Source organism: Zonotrichia leucophrys, chromosome 17 (genome assembly GCF_028769735.1).
Source record: "Zonotrichia leucophrys gambelii isolate GWCS_2022_RI chromosome 17, RI_Zleu_2.0, whole genome shotgun sequence".
In the NCBI taxonomy this organism is placed as follows: domain Eukaryota; kingdom Metazoa; phylum Chordata; class Aves; order Passeriformes; family Passerellidae; genus Zonotrichia; species Zonotrichia leucophrys.
The window spans coordinates 4,335,284-4,359,338 of NC_088186.1; the positions used below are offsets into that span (position 1 = coordinate 4,335,284).

The 24,055-nt window shown below is 39.4% G+C and overlaps 1 protein-coding gene across 1 annotated transcript in view; it reads left to right on the forward strand.

Annotated features, from left to right (window-relative positions):
• The window catches only part of MED27 (mediator complex subunit 27), an 85,698-nt gene that overhangs the window by 32,004 nt on the left and 29,639 nt on the right, over positions 1 to 24,055 (forward strand). Inside the window, exon 3 of the mRNA XM_064727595.1 lies at positions 877 to 1,007. Within this exon, the coding sequence (XP_064583665.1) occupies positions 877 to 1,007 (131 nt within the window). The remainder of the gene's footprint in view (positions 1 to 876; positions 1,008 to 24,055) is intronic.

Sequence of the window (24,055 nt, forward strand, 5' to 3'; positions counted from 1 at the left end):
GGGGTTAACTGTGAGACAATTCATCTTTTTCAGAACAAATCTTCAGACAATGTCGTGAACACATAGATCCAGGTACTGGAATGATGCAGGAAATAATATTTGTCTGAAAATGAATCTTTCTCCCCCTTCCAGTTGAAAATTGGGGCACTCAGAATGTAATTGAAAGTGTTCAGAGGAGAACCTGTTGCACTTGGAGGTGGTTGCAGGACAGGCAGAGCCCTGTAGCTGTTCTTAAATCTGAGAGCTGTGGGAGTGCACTCAAAATCCTGCAGATTCATGTTGTGTCCTTCAAAAATTTGTCTTTTATTGGCAAAGGAAAAGAGAAGTTTTGAGGAGAAAGCTGCTGAATGTGAATTGTTCTGCAGTGCTATGGAGATGTGCAAGCAGGTATTTTAAAAACAAGATTTTTCTTTACAGTGATAGAAACTCCTTTGCAAATGTTTTGTGGTTTTATGTTTAAGAAGAAAAAGATGAGTGTTATTTCTAAAAAGCTGGTTTATATTGTGAAAGGGTTGCATCTGTCTTCCTCTTATCTTCTTCCTAAAGTGAGAATGTTTAGTCCCTAGAGAGGAGAAACAGTTTCAATGTTTAAAAGCAAGCCCAAGTTTTAAGAGAGGTAGACTTGAGAGGAAGTCCTTGATCACCATCCTACTTGCCCTAATGCATAACTTGCTCCTCAATACCCATTTCACAGCAGACTTTTCCCATGTGCTTTTGTCCTTAATGTCTTCCACCCAGCAATATATCTGAAATACCACACACCAACTTCCTGACTGGCTGTAATTTGAATCAGGTGCCACAGGTAGCAGAGCTCTGACACAGAGTACTGCAGTGCTGTGTATTTTAATATATATATATATGTTTTTTCTTATCCAGTTGCAGTACCATGCTGGGCTGGCATCTGGCCTTTTGAATCAGCAGTCTCTGAAACGTTCAGCCAACCAGATGGGAGTCTCTGCAAAGCGCAGACCCAAAGCCCAGCCAACAACTCTTGTCCTGCCTCCTCAGTAAGTAATGGAATATTTGGAAGAGTTTCCATGCTTGGGGGGGTGAAACATTTCTTATTAACTTATTGGTTTTTTGGTTTAATTTTCAGTCATCGTAATAATAATTTCAGCCATCGTAATAAGCGACCTCGTGCTTGCGTTTTTGTTCCGTACCTGTTCTCTTTGTAGCAGGTCATTAAAAAACTTTTTGCAACACAAGCTTGTCATTGAGGAATGATGTTCACCTGATTGTTATGACTTGGAGCTTCAAGCAGGACTTTTCTGAAGGTCCTAAAAGACTGAAGCCAAAAAGTCTTTGGTGTGAGTACTTTCTCGGCAAACGTCTGTTCTGAGTCCATCTGTTCACCATATGTTAATTTTGCATCGGATCTGAACCTCTTTTACAGGTGACAAGCAATTATGAGGACACTTAGAAACTGTTTGAGGACAGAGAGTATCAACACTTTGAGCAGCCTGTGTGTAGTGGTGCCAGAAACACAGAGATGTGCACAACGAAGCTTATAAATTAATAAACTGCCTGAAATATATTTAGTTACCTGTAAGAAAATTATTATTATGTAGAAAATGAAGTGCTAAGCAATTGTTCATTGTGCTGAGCGTCCTTGTAGTTTGTGGAAACTGCCTGCTTTTCTTCACAAAACAAGAGTCACTGATGTATAAACACTGTGCTACCAAAAACCTTGTAGCTGTAATAATAAAAGTCCCCGTTGTCACCAGATTTCACAGGTCAACATTTAGAGGGTTTTTTCTTACAGGAAATGTAAAAAAAAAAAGAGAGTCAACAGAGCTTTCCCCTTGTATATTAACTTTAAAGTGCTGGTAATTCAAGAATCCATAAAATGCTGTATTGTTTTACCAATATATCAGCCAAAGGAGAATGGTTGGAAGGGTAGTTGGAAAACCAGATGTTGTTTCTCTGATACATGGGATGGAACAGGGGTATCTTGTGACAAACTGGCTGGTTAGTTTTCCTTCTTTGTTGGACTATCTGGAGCTTCAAATGGATTCCTTCTCCAAGAAGTCTATAAACTGGAATACTGGTATATCAGTTAACACAGATTTTTCAAAGGTCTTAAGGTATTTTGGTGTTTTTTCTTTTATTTCTTAATCATGGCATCTCTAGTTACTAGAAATACGTATAAAGACCTAACTTGTACTTTTGCATAGAAAAATCTGTTCCTTAACAGCTGCAGCTGTATAAATCTTAATGTGAGATACATAATATACATATTTAAAAGTATTATATGTCTTGTTATCTGTAGATGATTTTCCTTCAGTGGTGCATTTACCTAGGATCTGCAGATAGACTGAAATTTTAGTGTGGTAGCTAAACTTTAAGCAGTAGTTGAATTATGTTTCAGTATCTTATTACCTCTTCCAGCATTATTCACAGGGAAAATGTGTTTCTGCTGAGCTGGCCCTTTATCTGTCACTGGTTGCCTCCTCTCTGGCTCCTCTCTGACCTTTCCATATTTGTTCTTCTTTGCTATCTCAGTGTCTTAAGAGAATAATAGTGATATTAAGGCAAATCAAATACCTGTTGGGCTCAGTATCTTGTTTCCAGCACAGGACAGAAGGAGATTATGAAAAGACTTATTGAAATCGGCTTATGAAAAGTATTTAGAGGGAAGAAAAAAAAAAAAAAAGGTGTGACAAATGGATTTTAATATCTTGATTTTGCTGTAGTTTCATGCAAATAGTGATGAATCATGCACTGGGGTTTTTTTCCCTTCATTCTTTATAAAATGCAAAAGAGGAAAACATCCAGATGCCAAACTACAGATCTCCTTGAAAGGGCACCCTGCATCCTAATATTCCCATGGCAATTCAAGGATTTTTTTTTAAGCTTTATTAATTCATCAAGAAAGGGATAACTATTTCTTGGTCTGTTTTTGCTTTGATGTATGCTATTAAAATTAAGTTCAGTGACAAGTCATTGGGCTGAGTAACAATGAGTCAAGTGTTTATTAAATGTTGTTCAGAGCAGCTATATTATCTTGAGCTTTTCTTAAACAGAAGGAGTTGAAACCAGCTGTATGCCAAAATGTCATTTCAGGAGAGCAGGTTGGAGTGAATATCAACACTGCAGTAAATCCTCTCTGCCAGCAAAGGAATGCAGGAAACACTTGCTCAGGAGGTATCAGAGGTGATGATTTGGGCAAAGAATCTCCTAAAACAAATTTATTCTTATGCAGATTTTGCACATGGCTAGTTTACTAGTAAACATGTCTGTATTTGAGTTACAGGTGTTATTAGAGGGCAGGTTACTATCTGTTTATTTATGGTCCTGTTCCCTGAAGAAACTGCATGAGTAACTTTTGCTATTGCGCTTCACGTTCTCCATGGCAGTGGTGCAAGCTGAGCAATTTTCTTGTTTATCCAGGTCTTAGATCTGTGCTGCTGGAGTGAGACTTGGGTTGTATTCCACAAACTAAAACTTCCCAAATGGTGTTTCATCTCATAAAAGCAGAAAAATCAAGTTTTGTTCAATTCACTGTTCACTTGAGTTTTCAGTCTCTATTCCTGCTCTGCTTTTCTTCTTTCCCCTCCAAAATGCCTTTTTTTTTAAGGAATCCAATCAAGCAAAGCAAACCCAAGCCTGTCTTGGAGGCTCAGCCATCTCTTCCTATTTTATGCTCATAGCAGGAGCTGGATAAAGGGTTTTGGTAATGGCAAAAGTGATTCTTGGCAGGTCCTCACCCCTTTTCCTCCCCAACCTTAGGCTGCCCTCTGATGTGCTGTGGTTTGGAGGTGAGAGCCTCTAATTCTTCACTAGTAAACATCTGAGACAGAGCACCGATTTTTAATCCAAAAGGTGGTTTTGAAAATGGAAGTTCTCTGCCCTATGAGGAAAATCTGCATTTTCTCCCTGTTTATTTGAGGACTTGCAAGGGTGCTGAGCAGTTTTGAAGCGAGGCCTTTTGGCGTTGGGTTTTGCTTTTCAGTATTGGTTTTCCCTGGCTCTGAAAGCGCAGAAAGGAAGCCTGGATTGATGTGTGTCTCATTCCCAGCCAAATGATGTGTGTGAGAAAATGACTAACTGCTGGCTGCTTTCTCTGCCTGCTTTGTCCCTCCTTCTGTCTTCTATTAACAAGACATCTCCGTGTACGTGCTAATGGATGCATTCCCTCACATGCCTCTCATCTGGCTGCGGGTTCCTTCCTTCTGTTCAGGAATCTCAAGGCAGTGTTTGCTGGAGTGCTGAGAGCTGTCAGCTCCTCTCAGTGCCTGGGGAAGTGTCTGTGTGCAGCCCTGCTGAAAAGCAGGGTGGCTGCTCCTGCTTGGGAATCAATAAAGACAATAGGAAATGATGTTGGGGCTTTTCTTCTTGAAATGTAGGAATTGGTGCTGTTAATTCATCTGGTATTATTTTGCTTGACACCACAAATTTGCAGTTAGGAACTCTGAGACCCTGAGGCAGCAGAATTCTCTGGGGAGTGCTGAGAGCAGGGAGTCCACAGGGTAATCCTGCTGCTGGACCACTGTCACTGTAGGACACGAAAGAACACAAGTGCACACAGCTGTTCTCAAGGGGAAGAAAAAAGAAAAGTTTATTTTCTGACTCTAACATTTATAGTTTTCTAATAGTGACAGTGGATTGGAGGGTGGCAGTGCCACCTCTCCAATGACACTGGACAAACTAACAGTTTATTAACTCTTCTATAAAGGAATGTAAAACAATGAGTTATTTACAGAAAGTATGTGAGAAAGCTCAAGAAGGCTTAGAAAATCTTAAAAAATCAGGGCGGGATCCCAGGGAATCTGGTGTGTCACTGTCCAGCTGGAAAACAGCAGCAGTGAGCCACTGTGAGCTGGAGAAGGAGGAAAAGAGGAAGCCCAGGATGCTCTCTGTATCCTTGCAGTGGAGTTCAGTGGCACACACAAGAGTCAGTCAGTTTTAATGGGAATTTTTAGGGGTCTCAGTTGGAAACCCTGTGATTTTGATAGCTGTGTTGTGTGGGGCTTTCTCAGTGCTCCCACAATGATCATCTGTCTTCTCTGTCTGGAAGAAAATTGCCAGAACAAGAACTTGATCACCACAGAAGCTACTGAGACTCTTGCCCTTTATGGTGCCTTTTAGGGTCATTTGTTGTCACTTTGTGGTTTTGAAGAAATAAGCACACTATAAACAATAAACAAGTGGAAGTCTTGTTCTTGTTTGACAACTTCAGGCTCAATGAACAGAGAGGTTTGAGTAAAAGAGAGTCCAGTTTCTTTGTTTTAAGGCTCTTCAACTTGTCTTGTAAACCTCTTGTGGTCTGATGTATGCCCTGACTTGACAGTGAAAATACTGTAATAGATCGAGTAAAAATCTCTGTAAATTTGTACTCTATTGCTAGGAGCACACCAGCAAAATTACTTTTTTTTTTTTTAATAAAGGAAAAGACAGGTCTGCCCATGATACTGTTCTAGATGAATGAGCAAAAAAAAATCTATGGAGATAACTTTTCTTTTAGGAGATAACAAAGACTTGAGGATGTAGAGACTCTGGATGGACACTCTGTTTCTACTCATTATTCTAGGTGAAATTGAGGTCTCTGATTTGTTCTCTACACCTCAGGATTCATCTGGATGATTCTTCTAAAGAAAAAGGATATATTCAAAAGAAATCCATATTTTCTGCATCCTTTGGAATTGCATTAGCTAAAGATGCTGCATAGTGAGTGGATTCCCTAAAAAGTTAATTTCCTGGCTCAGCAGGTATTTGTTCATCTGGATTTGGAACAGAACTGTACAGATATCCCAAACTCTGTGTTTATTGGAGTTTAATTTAATACCAACATACTTAAAGTGTTGTTCTGTCACAGCATTAATGTCTCATCTGTTCAATGGTTCTGTCATATAATTAGTGCTGTCAGATTCCATTGGCTTTCGTCAAGAGCCTTCTTCAGGAAACTCAAAATTACTTTTAAGGAAGGATATAGTATTAAATAAAAAAGTGCTGGTTTTAACAGCTTTATATATATATATATATATATACACACACACACACTATACACCCAGTCATCAGATGTGCCAGAATAAATTCTTTGGAATTTAACTTGTATAATTTATCATTTTTTGCATTAAGGAAAAATCCTGAGCCCTTTGCCAAGAGTTTTTTGGAGGAAAGCATTTTTTCAGCATTTTGTTTTATAAACAGCATCTAATTGCTTCCTAAGTTCAGGAATTTTCAGTATGTAAGAAAGAGGCAGGTTTTTCTGAAGGTAATGGCAAAACATGCTTAAGCCAATAAATGTTCGTAAGTTTTATAATTTTTAAGAGAACTTGTTTAAATTGTTAGTCTTTTCCAACCCAAATTCTGTGATGAATCTGATGCAGTTCATTGTGACACCAGGGCTGGGGTTATTTAACAGCCAGTGTTGTTGTTGCAATAATTTTAAAATAATAATAATGATAATAATAATAATAATAATAATAATAATAGTAGTAGTAGTTCAGTATCAGGACTCCAAGCTTTGGGCTCCTCCTGGAGTGTTCAAGAGTAGAAGAATGAAGTGTGTACCTGTATTTTCTGTTTTGAGAAAAGTCATCAGAAGTTTTGTGCAGTTCTGAAATTCTTCTTTGCCTATACTGGCAAAGCTGCATTAAGTATCAATATTCATTAAATACCACGGAGATGATAATGTAATAAAGCAATAATCCTCAGACCCACATCTGTACTTCTCTCCAGAAGAGCTGAGGTTGAGAATATAATTAAAGATTAAAACTCTGTTTGCATTCTGGAACATGGAGATATCTTTTTGTACATGATGGGGAATTGTATTAATAAGGAAGAGATCAGTTTCCAATAACTTTCAAGACTGGGAGCTCATTTCATATCCCTGTTCATGTTTAAGTTTCTCACCGAATTCTTTAGCTTGATTTTAGCCAGACAGTGCAACAGGAACTGTGAAAGAACATGTTGCTGAAACATGTGACCCTTTTGCTCCATAAATTAATCCCCTTTTATATGAAAGAAAAAAAGATTTAAAATTAGTTCTTTATATTGTAAGACAATAATATTTACAAGAATAAGTTTAATTACTTTGCAGCCGTGTACCATGTCAATGGAACATTAATTTTAGTATTTGATGTCTTGTGCACAGTTTGGATCACATCATTGTGCTGTTTTCTTTTTATTTTGAGTCAATTGTTGAACTGCTGTTGCAGAGCTCCTCTGTGAAGCTGTTTCAGTGGGAGTTGCAGTGTGTTGCCATTTACCCTCGCTGCCACTCTGATTTCAGCGTGTTCAGGGGTTGTGGGGCCACATTTGGGATCCCAGAGCTGGGGAAGCATCTCCCTTGACTGAACCCACCTGTGTAAGAAATGATCAGGGCCAGTTCCAGGGTGATGACAAATCATTAACCTGCCTTGAGCTCAGTTTCCAGAGAACAGCCCTTGGGTGGATGCTGCATTGTCCTTTATGAATTTCAGGTGTGACACAAGTGAGTTACCCAGCCCTTGTCATTTGGATGAGAGATGATTCTAAGCTTTTAAAGACAGGTATTTTTCCTTCCCAGCTGCCCATATCAGCAGCAGAGACAAATATTCCCGAGCTCTGTGAGTGGATGTTGTTTTGTCCTGCTGCTCTGGGCGTGTTTTGTTAAAATGTGATGAGGGGAAAGGGTCTGCTGTTCAATGTAATGGCAATCTGTCTCAGTTAAGTGATATTTACTGTGGAGCACTCAGAATAATGTAGCTGGAAAGAAAAAACTCCCCAGCACAGTTTTAATTGATGGAGGGCTTCATTAGGCAGCTCCAGTTGATCAAATCCAGTAACACAGCAGGGATATAACAGTGGTCATCTCTCAGCTTGTAGCCAAAGGTACCTTACCAAACTCTGCTCCAAAAAAGAGAGGAGGGGTAATCCAGTTGAAATTTTATTTCAGTGTAACAGGTAAATTTTAAAATAGGTGCTCTTAAATTGTCTGATTTCTGTGTTTTCCGTTCAGTGCTGTTCACTTGGGTTATGTATCATGTTAACTTTGGGACTTTACAGATGCTTTGTGACCTGTGTAGGTACCAAAGATACAGAACATGAGCTTTGCTGCTCTGTGCATCTTTAGAAACACAATTCTTTTAAACATTTTAATCTTGATTTAATCTTCTAATATGTTGATATATCTGACAGCAGGGGTTTCTGCAGTAATCTTCTTTGTTTTGTTATGCCAAATCAGTGCTTTTTTTTTTTTTGGCTGCAGTTATATGCTGAATTTAATTTAATTCCATTAAGTACTATACAGCTGCATATTTTCTTACAAAGTAATTACAAAAAACCAGCAGGCATTGATCAACATAGATTGTCCAAAGGAAATACTTTTGACTGAAACTAAATGTTCCTTATGATATTCATTAACTGGAGAATAATTTCTATCCACACAATACAAAAGGATCTTGGATGTTGCTTTATCCATAGTAAATTACTGAAATATGCATTATAGAATCCCAGAATGGTTTAGGGGGGAAGGGACCTTAAAGCTGATCCCATTCCACCCCCTGCCATGGGCAGGGACACCTTGCACTGTCCCAGGGTGTTCCAAACCCTGTCCAGCCCGGCCTTGGGCACTGCCAGGGATCCAGGGGCAGCCACAGCTGCTCTGGGCAGGAAACATTAGGAGATAAAATACATGAGGAGTTAGGAGATAAAACTTCACAGTGTATTTTAACATGGAGGAAAAATCTATTCTATTTATTCACTTTTCAACAGCTCTTACAACCAAGTGCTGTGGAAAGAGAGTGCATGCAATTGAGATTTCACAATTTCTTTACTGTGTACGGAGCTTTTTCTACAAGAGTGTTGTGAGCCACTGTGGACTGATGGGATGAGCTCTGTGCACGTGCCTGTCATGGAGACACGAGCCAAAAAGCACCTGGGGCTGGAGGCTGTTGATGTTTTGTTGTCAGATTGCACAAATAATCCCCCCAACAGGATTGCTGTGTGATGTGGAGCCCTGTGTGACCGAGCACAGCAATTTGAAATCATTGCCATCCACTTTGGGGAAGATTAACTGGAACACTGGATTTGGGAAGTGAAAAAGATGAATCTTGTTGGAGACTCTGGGCCATGTAGCAGTGTTGATCTGCTGTTTCCAGAACATGCACAGATCCAGAGCAGAAGACCCTTAGTGAGTTTAGAATTACTGGGGACCTCAGCTCTGTTGTAAAAGAGCAAATTTCTGACTCTTTGATGTATGTTTGCCTTAAAGGTAATGTTTGTGTGAGAACTGTGCCATTAAAAGGTGGCAATTAATTAAAAGTTGCTCCACAGTCCCAACCATTAGAAGATGCCCTTGCAGCATTTAGAGCAGAACATTAATATTGCACTGTAGGGAATCCCTGTACTTTCTGTAAAAAAGAAAGTCAAGGATGAAGATTTTAATGTGTAATTAAAGACTGCAAATACTAGTTTAAGTGCTTGTTTCTGTGTCAAAAAAAAAAAGTGAAAAAGAACACAAACTATGTGTGGTTGAACTAATTAAAACAATGAAGAACAAAGTAGATAAGAGGGGAAATTTGTATGAACCTAATAATGATATCAAAGCTTTTGCTAAAGCTGTGATTTTATAATAAGACTGCTTTAACCCCCTCCCCATTTCCTTTTTTTTTTACCTTTGCTATTTGGGGGATGGGGATTTGAGGCTGCTTTACTGCAGCAGACAGTCAGTCTGAAAAGAATAAATTAAAACTGCCTCTTGCCAAATGCTAAAATGTATTACAGCAAGTGTTTCCATCTGCATTGGTTGTATATTCCCTTGTCAGAGAGGAGGAGCAGAGCTGGAATAAGGTGGAATGAAAAGGTCTTTATATTTTGGTGGCTTAGCCAGACCAGCTTTAGTGTATAATTGCATTGTGTAGGGTGGTGTAAGCCCATGGAGAATGTATTAATTAATAACTTTATTTCTTTATCTCTACAAAATAATCTTTGTCTATCTGAGAGGAAAACTAAACAGCTACACTGGCAGGGGGGTAAAAGTGCTTTCAAATGAGACCCCTGTACCCTTTAGAAGGAAGCTCTAGGTGTGTAGCACAGTAAAAAACTTCAAAAAATGCAAATCTTACCTGGAAATAAAGAAATTAAAGCAGTTTCAGCAGTAACTCTAGAAAGGGGAGGTTTTCCCAGGTGCTGAACTGCACCATGGAGGTGTCCTGGGAGCTCAGGGGCCGTTCCCATCCCTGGGACCATTGTGGTGCCAGGCTCTGGCCATGCTCCTGACATGCAGGGGCTGAGAGGATGCCTGGCTGTCCTTTCTGACTACACAGAACTGCTTTGCTCTGCTTTCCTTTACCTGCTGTTAAAAATAACTGTTATTACTTTTTAATTTCACTTTAGGGCATTCTCTGGGTATTCATGTGTTTACAAGGAATCCTATGGATGAGTTAAATGAAAAAAAGCTTGGGGTAGCAAATTCCAGCTGATGACTTCATGGTTTTCTCCTCTAAATATAATCTTCACTTAAAATGATTTGAAGTATTTTGGTACTTATTTTCTAGTCCCATTTTCCCAACACACTGTGGGAAAAAATAAATAAAATGGAACCATTAGAAGTTTCACTGGGCAAAGTGACTCAGTTTTCATCTCTTTATAGATGCTGCTTTACTGTTATTTCCATTCTTGATGGGTTAATTTTGGAAGGCACTTGCTCTGTGCTGTGTAGGTTTTACCTGCACAGGAGTAACAGCAGCCTTTCAGTTTCACTGATGTTACTCAGCAGTATGTGTATATTATTGTGAAAATAAGTATATTAATAGTGTGATACACATTGCTAATTGACATACATTCACCTCACCATTATTATCTGATTCTTACCTTTGCATGGGTAACACAGGGAGAAAACTGCACAGGGAAGACCTTGTTAACATTGGAGACTTGAATTGGCTTTTTTCTGTGGCTGCACACTGTGTCTTTATTGTCTGTGAGTCATGGCCAGGGGAATCCTGTAGTAAGGCCTCTAATTTTAGCAACCAAAAGCACCTCCATGCAGCAGGTTTTGTATTGAAATTAAATTTATGCTTTAGTGTTGCTCAGGATTGTTCTTTGAAACTCAGTTTTGGGAAAGTAAGTTTGGCACAGAGTTGGTGGTAAAGTAGTGAATCATTTATTTAACGTTTGCTGAGCTTACCTGGAATGAAATTATATAAAAATTCCATTTTGTGTATGATCATTATGCTCCACTGTTGCCTGTAATGCTTTGACTCCATCCCTCACAAAATGTGATTGTGGAGTGTGTTCAGCCTTTTCATTCTGTGCCATGTGTGTTTGAAAGCACTTCAAGATACAGAGACTCCTAAACAAATTCTTGCAGAGCAAATTACTGTTTTGTTGGGTGGTTCTGTGCCTCAGTTTCCCCACGAGAATGGTGAGAATTTTATCATCTGGAGGCTGTGCAGGAATGCTGGGAGTGAATGGAGCAAGAAGGAATTAACCACAAAGCAGATGCCTTCATCCAGGGAGAGAGTCTGGACTTCTACCTTTTATTTTTGCTTGTTCAAGACCAGGTAATATTTTTTAAAATCCAGACTCTGGGAATGACACATTGTGAGGAATGAAGGAATGACCAGATAATTCCTACTTGCAAGGCCTGATAGGAAGCTCTCAATATCCACTGCCAGCATTTGTTGTGATAAATGAGTGGTGATGGATTATCCTGTATCCTTTGTGTTCTTGCCTTTAGGTGCTCATTTCAGTGATGGAAGGCAAAGTGCCAGCACATGAAATAATTCCACACAAGCCTGGCTGGAGCCTGTCAGTCTGTGTCAAGCTGCTTAAACTTCTGTGGCCTCAAATTGTTGAACTCTTTTGCTGATTGTTGTATTCAGTGTTTGGTATTAAAATCAAATGTGCTGTAGGAGTGGCAAAAAAACCCCGTACGGTTTTGATGTGTTTTAAGTCAGAATGTAATATCTGTGTCCAAAATAGCCCTGTAAAGCTGAGCTCCCCTGAAGCCAAACCCAGGCTTTTCTCCTTCCCTGTTTTACATGCAGAACCTTCTTTCATTTTGGCTTTTGCATTTTGACAGTTGCTCAGCAGAGATGATGCCTTTGCTCGTGACAGATTTGTGTGTGCCATGTAGACAGGTCTTGAAAAGAGCTGAGCCCACTTCTTGTGAACCTTGAGAAGGACAGTTTGAGGGCAGTGGCTGATGGAAGGAGAAAACAGATATTTTTGAAGAAATCACATTAAGTAATAATGTAGATTATTGTAACCTGCTTAAAAATCCCACAGTGAGGAGCTGAGTTAATTGAAAGGAGTGCTACAAGGAGTGCTTGGCATTTAAAGTAATGGTTGCATGGTTTTTTTTAAATCTGAAATTTGGCTTAAAAACAGTTTCTGTGTTGATGCTTCCATGATCTTTTCTAGTTTGAAAGTTGCTCTTCATTTAAACAAAAGGTTCCTCCTTCAGCAAGCTGATTTTACAGCATAGCAGATGATAAGCAAATTTACTGCTTTCTAATCTTAGGTATTCCTAGGGAAGTGAAATGGATTTCTTGACATGACAGAGCAATGGTGGCTCTTGTATCCCTCTTGTAAAATAAGCTTGTGCACAGAAAATGCCAGGTGGAACTATTTTAACATGTGATTATGCTTTTAAAATTAAAATTTATTTTCAGAGCAAAGATAGCAACTTTAACACCACAGACAGAAAATCAATTATAATTTTTTGCTAGTACAACTAAAATATTATCTGCTGCTGCTAATTTCTTTTTGTTGTTCTACAATTTCTGTCTTCCCTCTGTTTTTTATTAAGTCATCAATAGGGATAAAGGTTCTGATATTGAAGCCTGAGTGTTGTAATATCCTTCTTTCTGTCCTGCTCTTTTGCATCTCTTAGCAGTGCCATGATTGAATAATCTCTTTCTGTGCTGGTTTGTATTAAAGCCAGTTAATTTTTGGTGTCTTAGGCATTACCCTCCACCAAAAAACTCTTAATTCCAGTGAATAGTTTGCTTTTGCATTAATTGCTTTGTTAAAGTGTTAGTAAATAAATATTGGATCTAAAGGTCTGCATTTTGCAGGTATTTCAAATACATTCTGCAGAAATTCTCAAGATATCTTAAAATGCTGGTGGGAGGAAGGTACACAGAGAACCTGGTTATTGGATGGTCCTTAGATTTTTCAGGTTGTTTCAAATATTTCTTCATCTCTTAACCTGCTCTGGTTTGTTTTGGAGAGTTTCAAGGATGAAGTTGTTTTCTTTCACAGAAGGTCTCTCCACTGTTGACTCCTGGTGTTTTCAGATCCTAAATAAATCTTTCATTCCTTTCTCCTCAGCGTGAAGGAGAGGATGTGCTGAGGAAAGTTCAGCTCTGAGTGAGCAGAGCCTGTGCAGGTGTCAGGGAGCACTAACTGCTGAAATACTGGGTCATGTTTGTACACACATGCCCCTTGGTTTTTTTTTTTTTTAAACCCTTGAAAAGAACAAAATGAGAGATTTATTTTGTTTCCCGTGTTTGGTTTTTATTTTTGCTGTTGCTGACTTCTCACCACTTGACTCAGCTGGTGGGATGGGGTGCAGGACACCAGGCAGAGCAGGGAAGTTCTCAGTGCTGGATGTAATTTCATTTGTTTTGTTCTCAGTTTGCATTCTCTTCCAGCTTTCCCATCATCCTTTTCAGAGTTGTTGTGCAGTGTTTGTCTCATTGTTTCTTTTGCCAAATTGCCAAAGGAGGCAAATATTATGTCTTCTTTTTAAAAATGCCTATGAAGTGCTCTTAAGGATGGGTGCCATTAGAAGAATGCCAGTGTAGTTCATGTTTTGAATCTACAGGAAACTTGATGATGGCAATTAGGCAAAAAAGTGAAAATAATTCAATGGTGAAAGAGAAATCAAATACAGAAATCCATGTTGTGCACTGGGTAGTGAATACAAAGTGGGCATGGCTGGGGAGCTCCCTTCAAACACCTGCAAACTCACTGATGTTTGGGATGTAACTGCAGGAAGATCTTTGCAGCCAGTAGCTACCATTGGGTGATATTTTATCTGTTTCTGTAGGGCATCAGTTTCAACTGGTTGACTCACAGTAGCTATGTGGGAGCTAATTAATCATATAATTTGCTGTCATGTTACTGGGTGAACCTGTATCCTGGTAGCAGCATGAATTGGAGATAATGGTTTCCTAATGATTGAAACTGCCCTAATAGCTCTGGCCCTCATGCTTGACTTCCACGTTCCTCTGGTGGCTTTTAGAAGAATCTTTGATGTGAGGTTACCCTTAATGAACATTCTGTCTGCTCATACAGGTAGTTTGCAGCTGTGTGGATCAGACACAGCTGAGCCTCTTTCTCTTCTTTACCCAGTATATTTTTAATTAAAACAGCATATTAATAACAATAATCATTGATATATAATGTGCATGTATTCAATATCAATCTGTTCTGCAGGTTTTACTTCCTCATGAAGAAATTTGAGTTGTTTTGTTGGGTTTTTCTAATTTTTAATTGGGTATGGGTTTTCAGACCTTTTCCTGGGAAATTACAGAGCTCTGTGTTGGGTGGAATAGTTCAGGTTTGCCCAGAGAGTTTTAATCAGAAAATTATTGAACTCTTTCACAAGAAACCTTTAAGCTTGGATACTATAAATGTGTAATGTAAACAGCTATCTCAAAGAAAGGAAAAATAGAAACAGGGAGTTGGAAACAGAAAGAAAACAAGAGTAACCTTGCTTTAAAAGACACTGTCATTTATCTCCATATTTAAAATTTAGTGTGTGTGCAGGGAATGTCTTTAGTCAGTGTAAAAATCTAATTAAATCTTCTCATGGCAGTGATTCAGAGCTGACCCTCTCTTCATTGGAGCATCTTATTGGAATAATAAACCACTCCCTGCTGAGAGCCCCTGGCATTGACAGACAGGCCAGACACCGGGGCTGCTGATCAGAAAGGGTTCAGCAGGCTCCTGTTGTCTGCAGGGTCTGCAAGAAATGGTTTATTGGCCCTTCTCTAGCAGCACTTTGGACATGTTTGGCAGAGTTCAAACCCTGGCTTTTGGCCAAGTCCAGACCCTGGGACAGGTGGATTATTTTGTACCACTCAGTCACATTACAGTGGACAGGATTTAGTTTTTCTTTGTTTTTAAATAAAGGACTGTGGATGCATAGACTGCCCTTCTTTTTTTTTTTTTTTTTTTTTAATCTGTATCTATTTACTATTAGAAATTATTTGACAACTTGGAATTTCTTTACTCTGAATAACCAACTTGACATGCCTTAAAGGAATTTGCTCTTCACAAGTTTTGAGCTCGATATTCATGAAGAGGATTGGGAAATGTATTTGGAGCTAAGCTAGGCAGTGTTAATGATAATATTTGTGCTTACCTTGGGAGATCTTCATTCCTTGGATTTCACTTGGGCACTTTCCTCTCTTAGTCTGCCTACATAAACAGAATCATATTATTTTTTAGTAGGCTGAGCTTTTCTCCCAGATTGCACCAGACATGGTAATTTTGCAGGGCTTATTCTACTTTAGATATATTTGGCATTAATGCTAGCTTAGGTTTTATTTTTTAGTGAAGCTCTGCAGGTCATGTCAAGCAATGCAGCTACAGGAGTACACTTCTGAATTTCTGTATTTCTTATTCTGGGTTTAGTCCAGCTCTCAGCCCCATGAAAGACTTTAAACTCCAGCTCAGAGGCTCCAACATTTCAAAAGCCACAGTGAACTTCAAACCTGTGTGATCTCTGCTGGGGCTGCACATGATCCTTGTGTGAGTGGAAATAACAAATGAGAGGGAATCTGCTTACAGGAGTGAGGAAATGGCCAGAAAGGAGCAGTGAATTTCTGCTGCCACTTTGCTGCCATGTCTGCACTGTGTTCCCCAAGCCCAGCAGTTACAGCCATGAGGAGCCCTTTCCTTTAACCAACTTTCCTGTTCAAGGAGAGTTTTTCTCAGAGAGTTTCCTCCAGGGAATTCGCCCTCCTCCCCCATGCTGACTTTCAGCGGAAGCCACGCAATTAATTTCCATAAGCCCTATAAAAAATCCCAACCTAAGGAACAGCTTGTCATGCTGGAGGAAGAAGTGATGAAAGCATATTTTTTATAAAATAGCGTTTTGAAGGGCTTCTCTCTCCTAAATGTTTGTACTGGGAGAGTCTTGAGTTTATAAATGCCTAATTGTTCTTGTTATCTCCAGTTTTTCTACTGAAGTGTGAAGATGACCTTGAAGGAGTCTTTTGATAAACCTCTGAGTTGTAAGATAGATTTTTATCTCTGTAGTATCACAGGCAGATCGAAGTACTTGGTCAGATCATCATTCTGAAGAGCTAAAAACCAGGACTAATTATGAAATTCCCTCAAGATAACTTAAACTAAGTGATCACAAAAGTTGGAATGAGTAAAAGCTTGTGTGATAAATTGCAGTGGGCTGTGCAACGTTTATATCTCATCTTTTCTGCTTTTTTCTTCACCTTTGCTTCCCTCTTAATTACAGAACAAATTGATCTTAAGGATCCTTAAAGGCTGATATCAAGTATCTGAAGTACCCTTAGAACTGGTGATATTAAGACTTGCCTGTTTCTACCATAATTTATAATTTTAACAAAAGCTCTAGACCTTGAAGTGGATGATTTTTTTGGAGTGGCTGTTTGAACTCTATTGATGAGGCCTCAGATTTGAGTCTTCACATGCTAATTCTGTGTATTTTTAGTCCTGTGTATGAAATGGTCTGCTCTGCTCTCCAGAGGGTTAGATCCCTAATCTTCCCTTCCTTCCAGCCTCTGGAATTTGTGATGCCTTCAATAAGTTCAGGGAGCTGATGTGCCTAAGAGAAGTGATCACTGAGATCCCTTCCTGCCAGCAGTGCCTGTCATGGTCAAGCCCAGAGTGTGAAAAGGTCTGACTGGGCACAACATTCTGTATTTCCTGTTCATCACTCACTGCACCCAAAGGTAAAATCTCTCTGCTTCCCATAAGTATAGAATAAATAATAGGTATCATGCATCATCTGTTGCTGTTCATAAAAGGAGGTAAGTACTGTAATTTCTGCTCTGTTGAGGGAGAAATAAAGCACAAAGAAAGAGAGTGAGAAGGCTTTGCTGTTGCAGTAAATCTTCAATAGCAGAGCTGAAAATAACATGTTATAAAATAATGAATTCTAGCTTGAGAAGGCTGAACTCAAGTTCAGTGACAGTGGGGAGTGGTGCATGCTGTCAGGGTCCCATCAGGGGGTCAGTGCACACAGTGGGGCCTTTCCCAGATGGGAAACAGCCCCACTCACTTCCCCTGGGAATCTGGCTGGCCAAGAAACCATCCCAGCCCCTCATTTCCTCAAGGCAGGACTGAACTCTGTGCCTTCCTTTGAGGCCCTTGTCAAAGCGGGGTCTGGTGTTTACTGGGGTCAGCATCAGCCCCCTGTCCCTCCCTGCAGGATTTCACCTCCCAGCACTGACCCTGCTCCCCCAGGTGAGCCCCGAGAGGGTGGGGGCATTTCCAGCTTTGGAACACCATGGGCACAGCTCTGTCTGTGTGCAAATGCTCTTTTTCCTTTTTAAAGGACCCTGGGTTGGGTTTCTCCTGAAGAGTTCTGTCACAGCTGTGCTGTATGGAAATGTGTGTGCGCGTGCAAATTTAGGCTGATGTGTGTGGAGTTTCAAATTTCAAACTTTTCAAATTGCTTGAAAAGTTAGGAATAATTCAAGAACCATCTAATGCAATAATTCTAATTCTTACCCAGGCCCCTGAAAATTACTGCTTTTAGCATTTGTTGTTAATAATTACAGTATTATTATTGTTGTGGTGCAACGTCATGTTTCATGAAGTGGAAATATAAACGATGCATTTGTGCTGTGGGATTTTGGCTCTGAAATGATTTTACCACTGATGCTGAATGGTTATGGGAGGGCTGGTTTCCCTCTCAAGGTGTGTATAAAGGAGTTAATGCTTTCTTTTTTATAAAGCACAGACCAGTGCAGGCTCAGGCAGGATCCTGGTGATGACTGTAAAGTAGATGCATGCTTGTTTTGTTAACCAGTTTTCACACATTCTAATATCCATATTCCTCTCATGATTACTGCTGTGAATTAAAAGGCATTTTGAAGAGCATTCCACATAAGTACAAAGAAAGCTATTTCAATACTATAATAAAATAGCCCTGGGAATAGGACTGCAAGGTCTCTATTTGTAACTTAAAGTTTTCCTTATGAAAGTTCTGCTTTTTAAGCTGGTGCAGTGGAATTCAGCATTGTGAAGAGAAGTCTTTTTGCTCTGTATTAAAAAACAAAGTATGCACTGATAAATTGTGTTACGGAGTGTGTTACAGAGCTGTTTGTTCATATTTAATATAAATGTGCAGATGCCCAGAGACTGTTTGATTCAGCAGCAGGTTTGCATTGCAGAAGCTTTCAGCAGGAGAACCTGTGTTCATTTGTGCCATCACAGTCAGCTCAGACCTTTGAGGACATTCCAGGCAGGTCTGCACCACATCTCTTAGCAGTGGGCTCACGGTGGCACTGAAGAATTCTGAATTGTGTTTGCTATATAAACAATGCCTCTTAAGTAACAACATTTTACCATAAACCAATATTTTATTGTTGTAATAGGACGACCCCAGTGTGCAGCAGTGCTGGCCCATGATTTGTAGTGCCAGGAATTGTGTGTGCAGCCTCACAGGGAGTTGGATCATGAAACTGGCTTAGATTTAAACCAATACTTTTCTTTTTTCAGTTGTGAGCTCCAGCTCCTCCAGCACAGCACAGCTGAGGGGGCTGAATGCTGTGCAGGAGGGGATGTGTCAGTGCCTTATGTCACTATTGCTGCTGAAGCCTGAAAATTGTTGAATCACAGCCTTAGGTTTCTAAATGTCTTGGTAAATCCAACCCTTAAACACTCTGTCATGGCTTCTGGAGAGCTGTCCAAACGATTCCACATGTGTCCTTAAGTGCTGTACCAGGTTTGGCCTTTTGTGAGTGAGAAGTGCAGATGGTGAGTGTTTGATACAGCTCTGTGTGCATATGCTTTTGCAGCAGACCACCCTGTGTTTATATGTAAACACTGCTAGACTATTTAAGCACTTAACTTAATCTTTTGCATCCACTCAGTAATAAAGCATAATTCCTCTATGACCAAAATAACATCCATGGCATAGTTAAAAAAAGGAGGATTTTTAAGAATCAGTGGAAGTCTGCCTTCTCTCAGGTTTGGATCTTTCAGTGCTTCCATTCCTCTGAAGGGTGGAGTGGGATTGGGTAAAAATTTTAGCAAATTTGGGACCTTTGTTTAAGGTGTCTTAGCAAATCAATTCCTTGCAGCCCACACATCCTGACTTCTTCCCACACCTGTGGATTCCCACTCTCCAGTGCTGAAACTCCCTCCTGCTCATTCTGTGGTTTAGCCCCAAGACTGAAGAAATGTGCACAACTCAGATTTGCTCCTTCTGCCCTCACCTCACCTCCTGGTAGTTAGAAGTCAGTTCGTTATTTGAAAGACCATTTTTCCTTTCTGATGTGTCATGAATAAAGATTTTACAGCAGGAACAGAGGCATTGCAGGAGTAGCAGAGACCAAGTCAATGTGCAGATGAGAAGGGAAGAGAAAGATGAGCCAAGAGGATCCTGGCTGGAATCTTCCACCACGAGAAACTTGGAAATTGGGTGAGAAGAGAGAGGAAACTGCTGAAGCAGTTTGTTAGAAAGGACAAGAGGACGGTGTTAACAACTGTATGAGAAAACAGCCTGGCAAGGAAACTCATAGCTGGAGGAGAAGTTGCTCAAAACAAGAGAATTTAGTACGGGAGCCAGGAAACCGCGAGCATTTCATAGAGGTTCTGCAGAAGTGAAAAGCAAGAGCTTGTGTTAACAATAATTTTTAAAAAAACCCAACAGAACCTGTAGAATCTGGGAGAGGAGGCAGAGACTTCCAGGATTGTTGTACAGATGTCAGGGATGGTGCCAGCTGTCTAATTTAGTCCTGAGACGTGAAGTCGCTCTCTCAGCATGAGTGGTGTTGGATTTCTTTTCACGCTCTTCATTGCCTATCCAAGCAGGAAGTGTCATCTCACCAGAGCTGGCAGAGGTCACTGTTTTAATAACTGTTGTTAATTGATGCTTCTGAAAAGCTTTCTATCAACTTGAATTTGCTACCTGCAGAGACTTGCCTAGCAGGTAGCTGAATCAAATTAAAACTTAAATTCCGCGATGAATAAATCACACTAGAACTGTGATTACTCTCTATGTGTTAAAATATACTATTTTTCCAGTCAGCCTGCCTGAAAACTAGTAAATCTCTTTGTAAGTTTATAATATTTTAAATTCTGCTGCTGCTAAAATGTTTAAGTTGTATTTGAGTCTTGATTCTGCCAAAAATAGCTGTTCTATAGGTCTTGGAATGAGTGCAGGCAAACGCTGTCCCCTGATGCCTCCATCAACCAACCCAACATGTGCAGCAGGGCCAGCTCATGCTTCTGAAATATCACACATGTGAAAAAAAATTATTAACTGGGTTGAAAATATTAACTGAAAGCCAAAAAAAAAAAAAAAATCTGTGAGCAAGTAAATACTGTGCTAGTGAGAGGATGTGTGGAGAGTTTCCCCTGTTGCTCTCCAAAATACCATGAATCCAGATTTGACAGAATTGTAGAGTTTATTTTTGTCTTATGTGTTGTGTTTTCTGCTAAGTGTATAGGATAGATTAAGTTCTTTCCTGTCACAAATGTGTATTTTTGCCCCTTTTCTCTTTATCTCCATCTTCCCAAGATCACTTAGCAAAATTTTCTTTCTTCCAAAAGAAAATGATTATAAACCTATATTTCTAATTTTTAAATCATTGTATTGGGTGGAAAAAAAGAACAGCATGCAAGTGAAACACTGTGTGGGAAAAATGCTATTTAAGTCTTGTCTAAGCTGTTAAACATCACACTAACACTGGATTGCTGGATGTAATCCAGTAAAAATAAAAAAAAAATCAAAAAGAGAGGTCACATTAGAGAGCGAAGCCATCTGTCCAGTGTGGAATTGAAAGGCATTTATAATGAATTACTTTCCTATATTGCTGTCTTTTGGGGGGCCTTTATGTGAATCAAAGAGATGGTACAAGCCCATTTATCTACAAAAATGGTTCCTGAATTATTTCTACATTGTCAACCTGATGTTTTAGCATGAAACTTCTCAGTGAGTGGTTTGCATAGATAATTAGGCCTTTCTAAACAGGATTTTCTAACTGGTTTCAAAGGTGTTTTCTGCATGTCCCAGGCATTGTTTCTGTAATAGGGACTAAAAGATTTATGTGTACATTTACTAGCAAAATAGCAGAGATTTTTCAACTAATATCTCTATTCCTTTATTCTATTTTTTTCCCTGCATGTTCATAACAAGGCTTCATTTGAAGTGTAATATTTTGAATTAATTTTAGTCATTGCTGATGTTCACGAAGTAGATTTGTTTTGACTTTTGTAGTATTAATCTGGCATGTTTGTGGAAAAAAAATAACTCTTCTACATTAAACTAAAAATACTGATTTATAGTGTTGACAGCCTTTGAGAGCATCTGAGGGTCTGGCTGGCTCTGCACATTCAGATGCAAACTCCTGCATGACAATATTACCATTTTTTAAAATAAAGATTTTGTATCTAAAATACAATTTTAATACCTCCTGAAAAATCATGAAGGAAAGAAGAAGAAAAAAAGGGAGGGGGAAGTTGGTACAAATCTGCTGTTGAAGATGTTTTAAAAATTTCCCCCCCAGACTAGTAAAATTATATTAGGGAAATTGTTTAGTACTTGATAAGTGTAATGAGGTGAAGACCTGTTGGTTGAGTCTGTTCTTTTCTGAGTAGGATTTCAGGGATCTGGATTAGGAGGCACTTATGGATCTGGATTAGGCTGCAGGTGTTGATGAAGTTACTTGAAGCTTTTTTAAATGGAATGGGACTAACTCTGGATGTTGCATTGAGAAGTTGTTAAATGTTTTTGAGACCTAGGATAGTTCATAATATGAAATTCTGTCTGTAAAGAGTTAAAACTCTGTGCTGTAAAATGGGGATTATTGGGTACAATCTTTTGCAGTCTGGCTTCAGACCTTTTTGAACAACCTTTGCATCCCAGAGAAGCAATAGGGAATTTGTCTAGACACACTCTTCAGCCCTTTGTAGGTGGAACAATGCCTGTTCTAGGACATGAAATTCCAGCTTGTATTTAATTCTGAGAATTCCATTAATTTCTTAAGATTAAAATAAGCCAAATGTCTGGACAAATCTATTGGCATTTGCTTTTCCCCACTTTGTGTTATTTCTTCTGGGTTTGTAAATGCTCCTTCCAACCATCATCCTTTGTATGTAGGAGAAAACTGAGATGTGCAGAGGACGTCAGAAGTGCTTTTTGGCAAAGTAAAATTAGACTTTTCTCCATCCTCAAGTGCTTTGCTTCTCTGAGACTGGGCAAGAGGTTCTGTAACATAAATAGGAACCATCGTATTTTTGAGCTAAAACTGGACAGAGATGTGTAAATTTTGTAAGTGCTTGTTTTGGCAGGAAATGTCTGTATTTCAGTTCTACAGAATAAGTTCCAGACAGCAGCTTTTTCTCTGACCCTCTTTCCAAACAGGCTCAGGAGTGCACTTTATCTCTTCTTTAACATGTGTTCCTCAGTTTTCTCTGAAGTTATCACCAGCTACACTTTTACATTACTTCACTGCACCTGATTTCTCATGTCCATCCCTTTACAAGATATTTTACCAAATGTCTTCTCAGAATGGCAAATCTACAGAATTTTGCCTTAGAAAAGGCTGTTTGTCAGTTTGTATTTGATACACAATCCAGTCAGGCTAATTGAGTAATTATATACGTATTTTTGGAAGAATCTTTGTGCTGATGAGTGCTCAGGAAAGCCTGATGACTACTTGAAAAAAGGCATGGGAGCACAAAATAATGCTGCACACATCATTGCATTTTCTCCTGTTGGTCTGGGATCTTCTCTGACATCCCATTGATGGAGAAGAGAAGGAAAAGGTTCCCTGTGTGATGGTCCTGACAGAGCTGCCAAAGTAAAACATCACAATTCCTGGAGCACGTGATTTTCATTTTCCTTCTTCTGTCAACTGATCTATGAAAAGTGGTACAAAACTAACAGGCATCTAAGCCCAAAAAGTCACAGTAACTCACCTTGAAGTGCGTTCAGAAGGAAATTAGGAGATTTCTGCTTTGCTGGATGTGTGATTTCATTTAAAGGGAAGATTCCACAACCCTGTGAATTCCCTGTTCTGCCTTACACTGCTCACGCAGTACAAGGTGACGTTTGGGTTTGAGTCAGATTTTAAGCCTCGTGGTCAAGACAAGTTTTACATTTAAAAATAATCTTATCTGAGAAAGACTTTGAAGAATTGATTACCTCCAGCCAGCCTGGATCCCATTTTCAAAGGATGAGTGTACATGTCCACTGGGATTTTCAGAAGGACGTAAGCAGATTAAGTGCCCACGTCCAACTGTTGTTCACATGATTTAGAATTTCTTGAATTTTCCTTCCTTAATTGCATTGACTATGCCAGTGTCTTGTTTTCTACAACTTTTCATTTTGTTTAACTTGTTCTTGCCTAAAGCTTGGCAAATTGCAAAACTTAAGCAATGCACAAATCTACATCACGACGTGTTCAGAGCCACAGGATCTCTGGTCATCCCTGGTCCTCCACAAGCAAGAGATTAATTTATTTGCAGAGCCTGGAGTAATGGCATTTATGAAGCAGAATAAACTCTCCTGCTGGATGAAATCAGCCTGGGATTCAGCAGTGTTTGAAATGAGCTGGGTTTGTGCTGTCCATGTGTGGTTGATGCCTCCTCTTCCCAGTGCTGAGGAAGTTCTTGGCTTTTGGATGGTTTTGGCTTTTCTTATCAGCAGCAAGTGTTAATGAGTCATTGCAGTGAATGGGGGAACTTTTTTCTGTACAATGACAAGTGTGGATTAAGGTATTTGTCCAAAATTGTCATAACTCATCTCGTTCTTTGGTTACTTTTAAAAGCTGACTTTACCAGCTGAGGAGGTGTAGCTTTCCTGATTTGATTTGATTTCTTTCTGGTTGTTTCAATCCTTTGCAAAGTAGCAATTGGAGCATAGCACCTCATTGTTGTACAGGAGGTTTTAGCACTAACA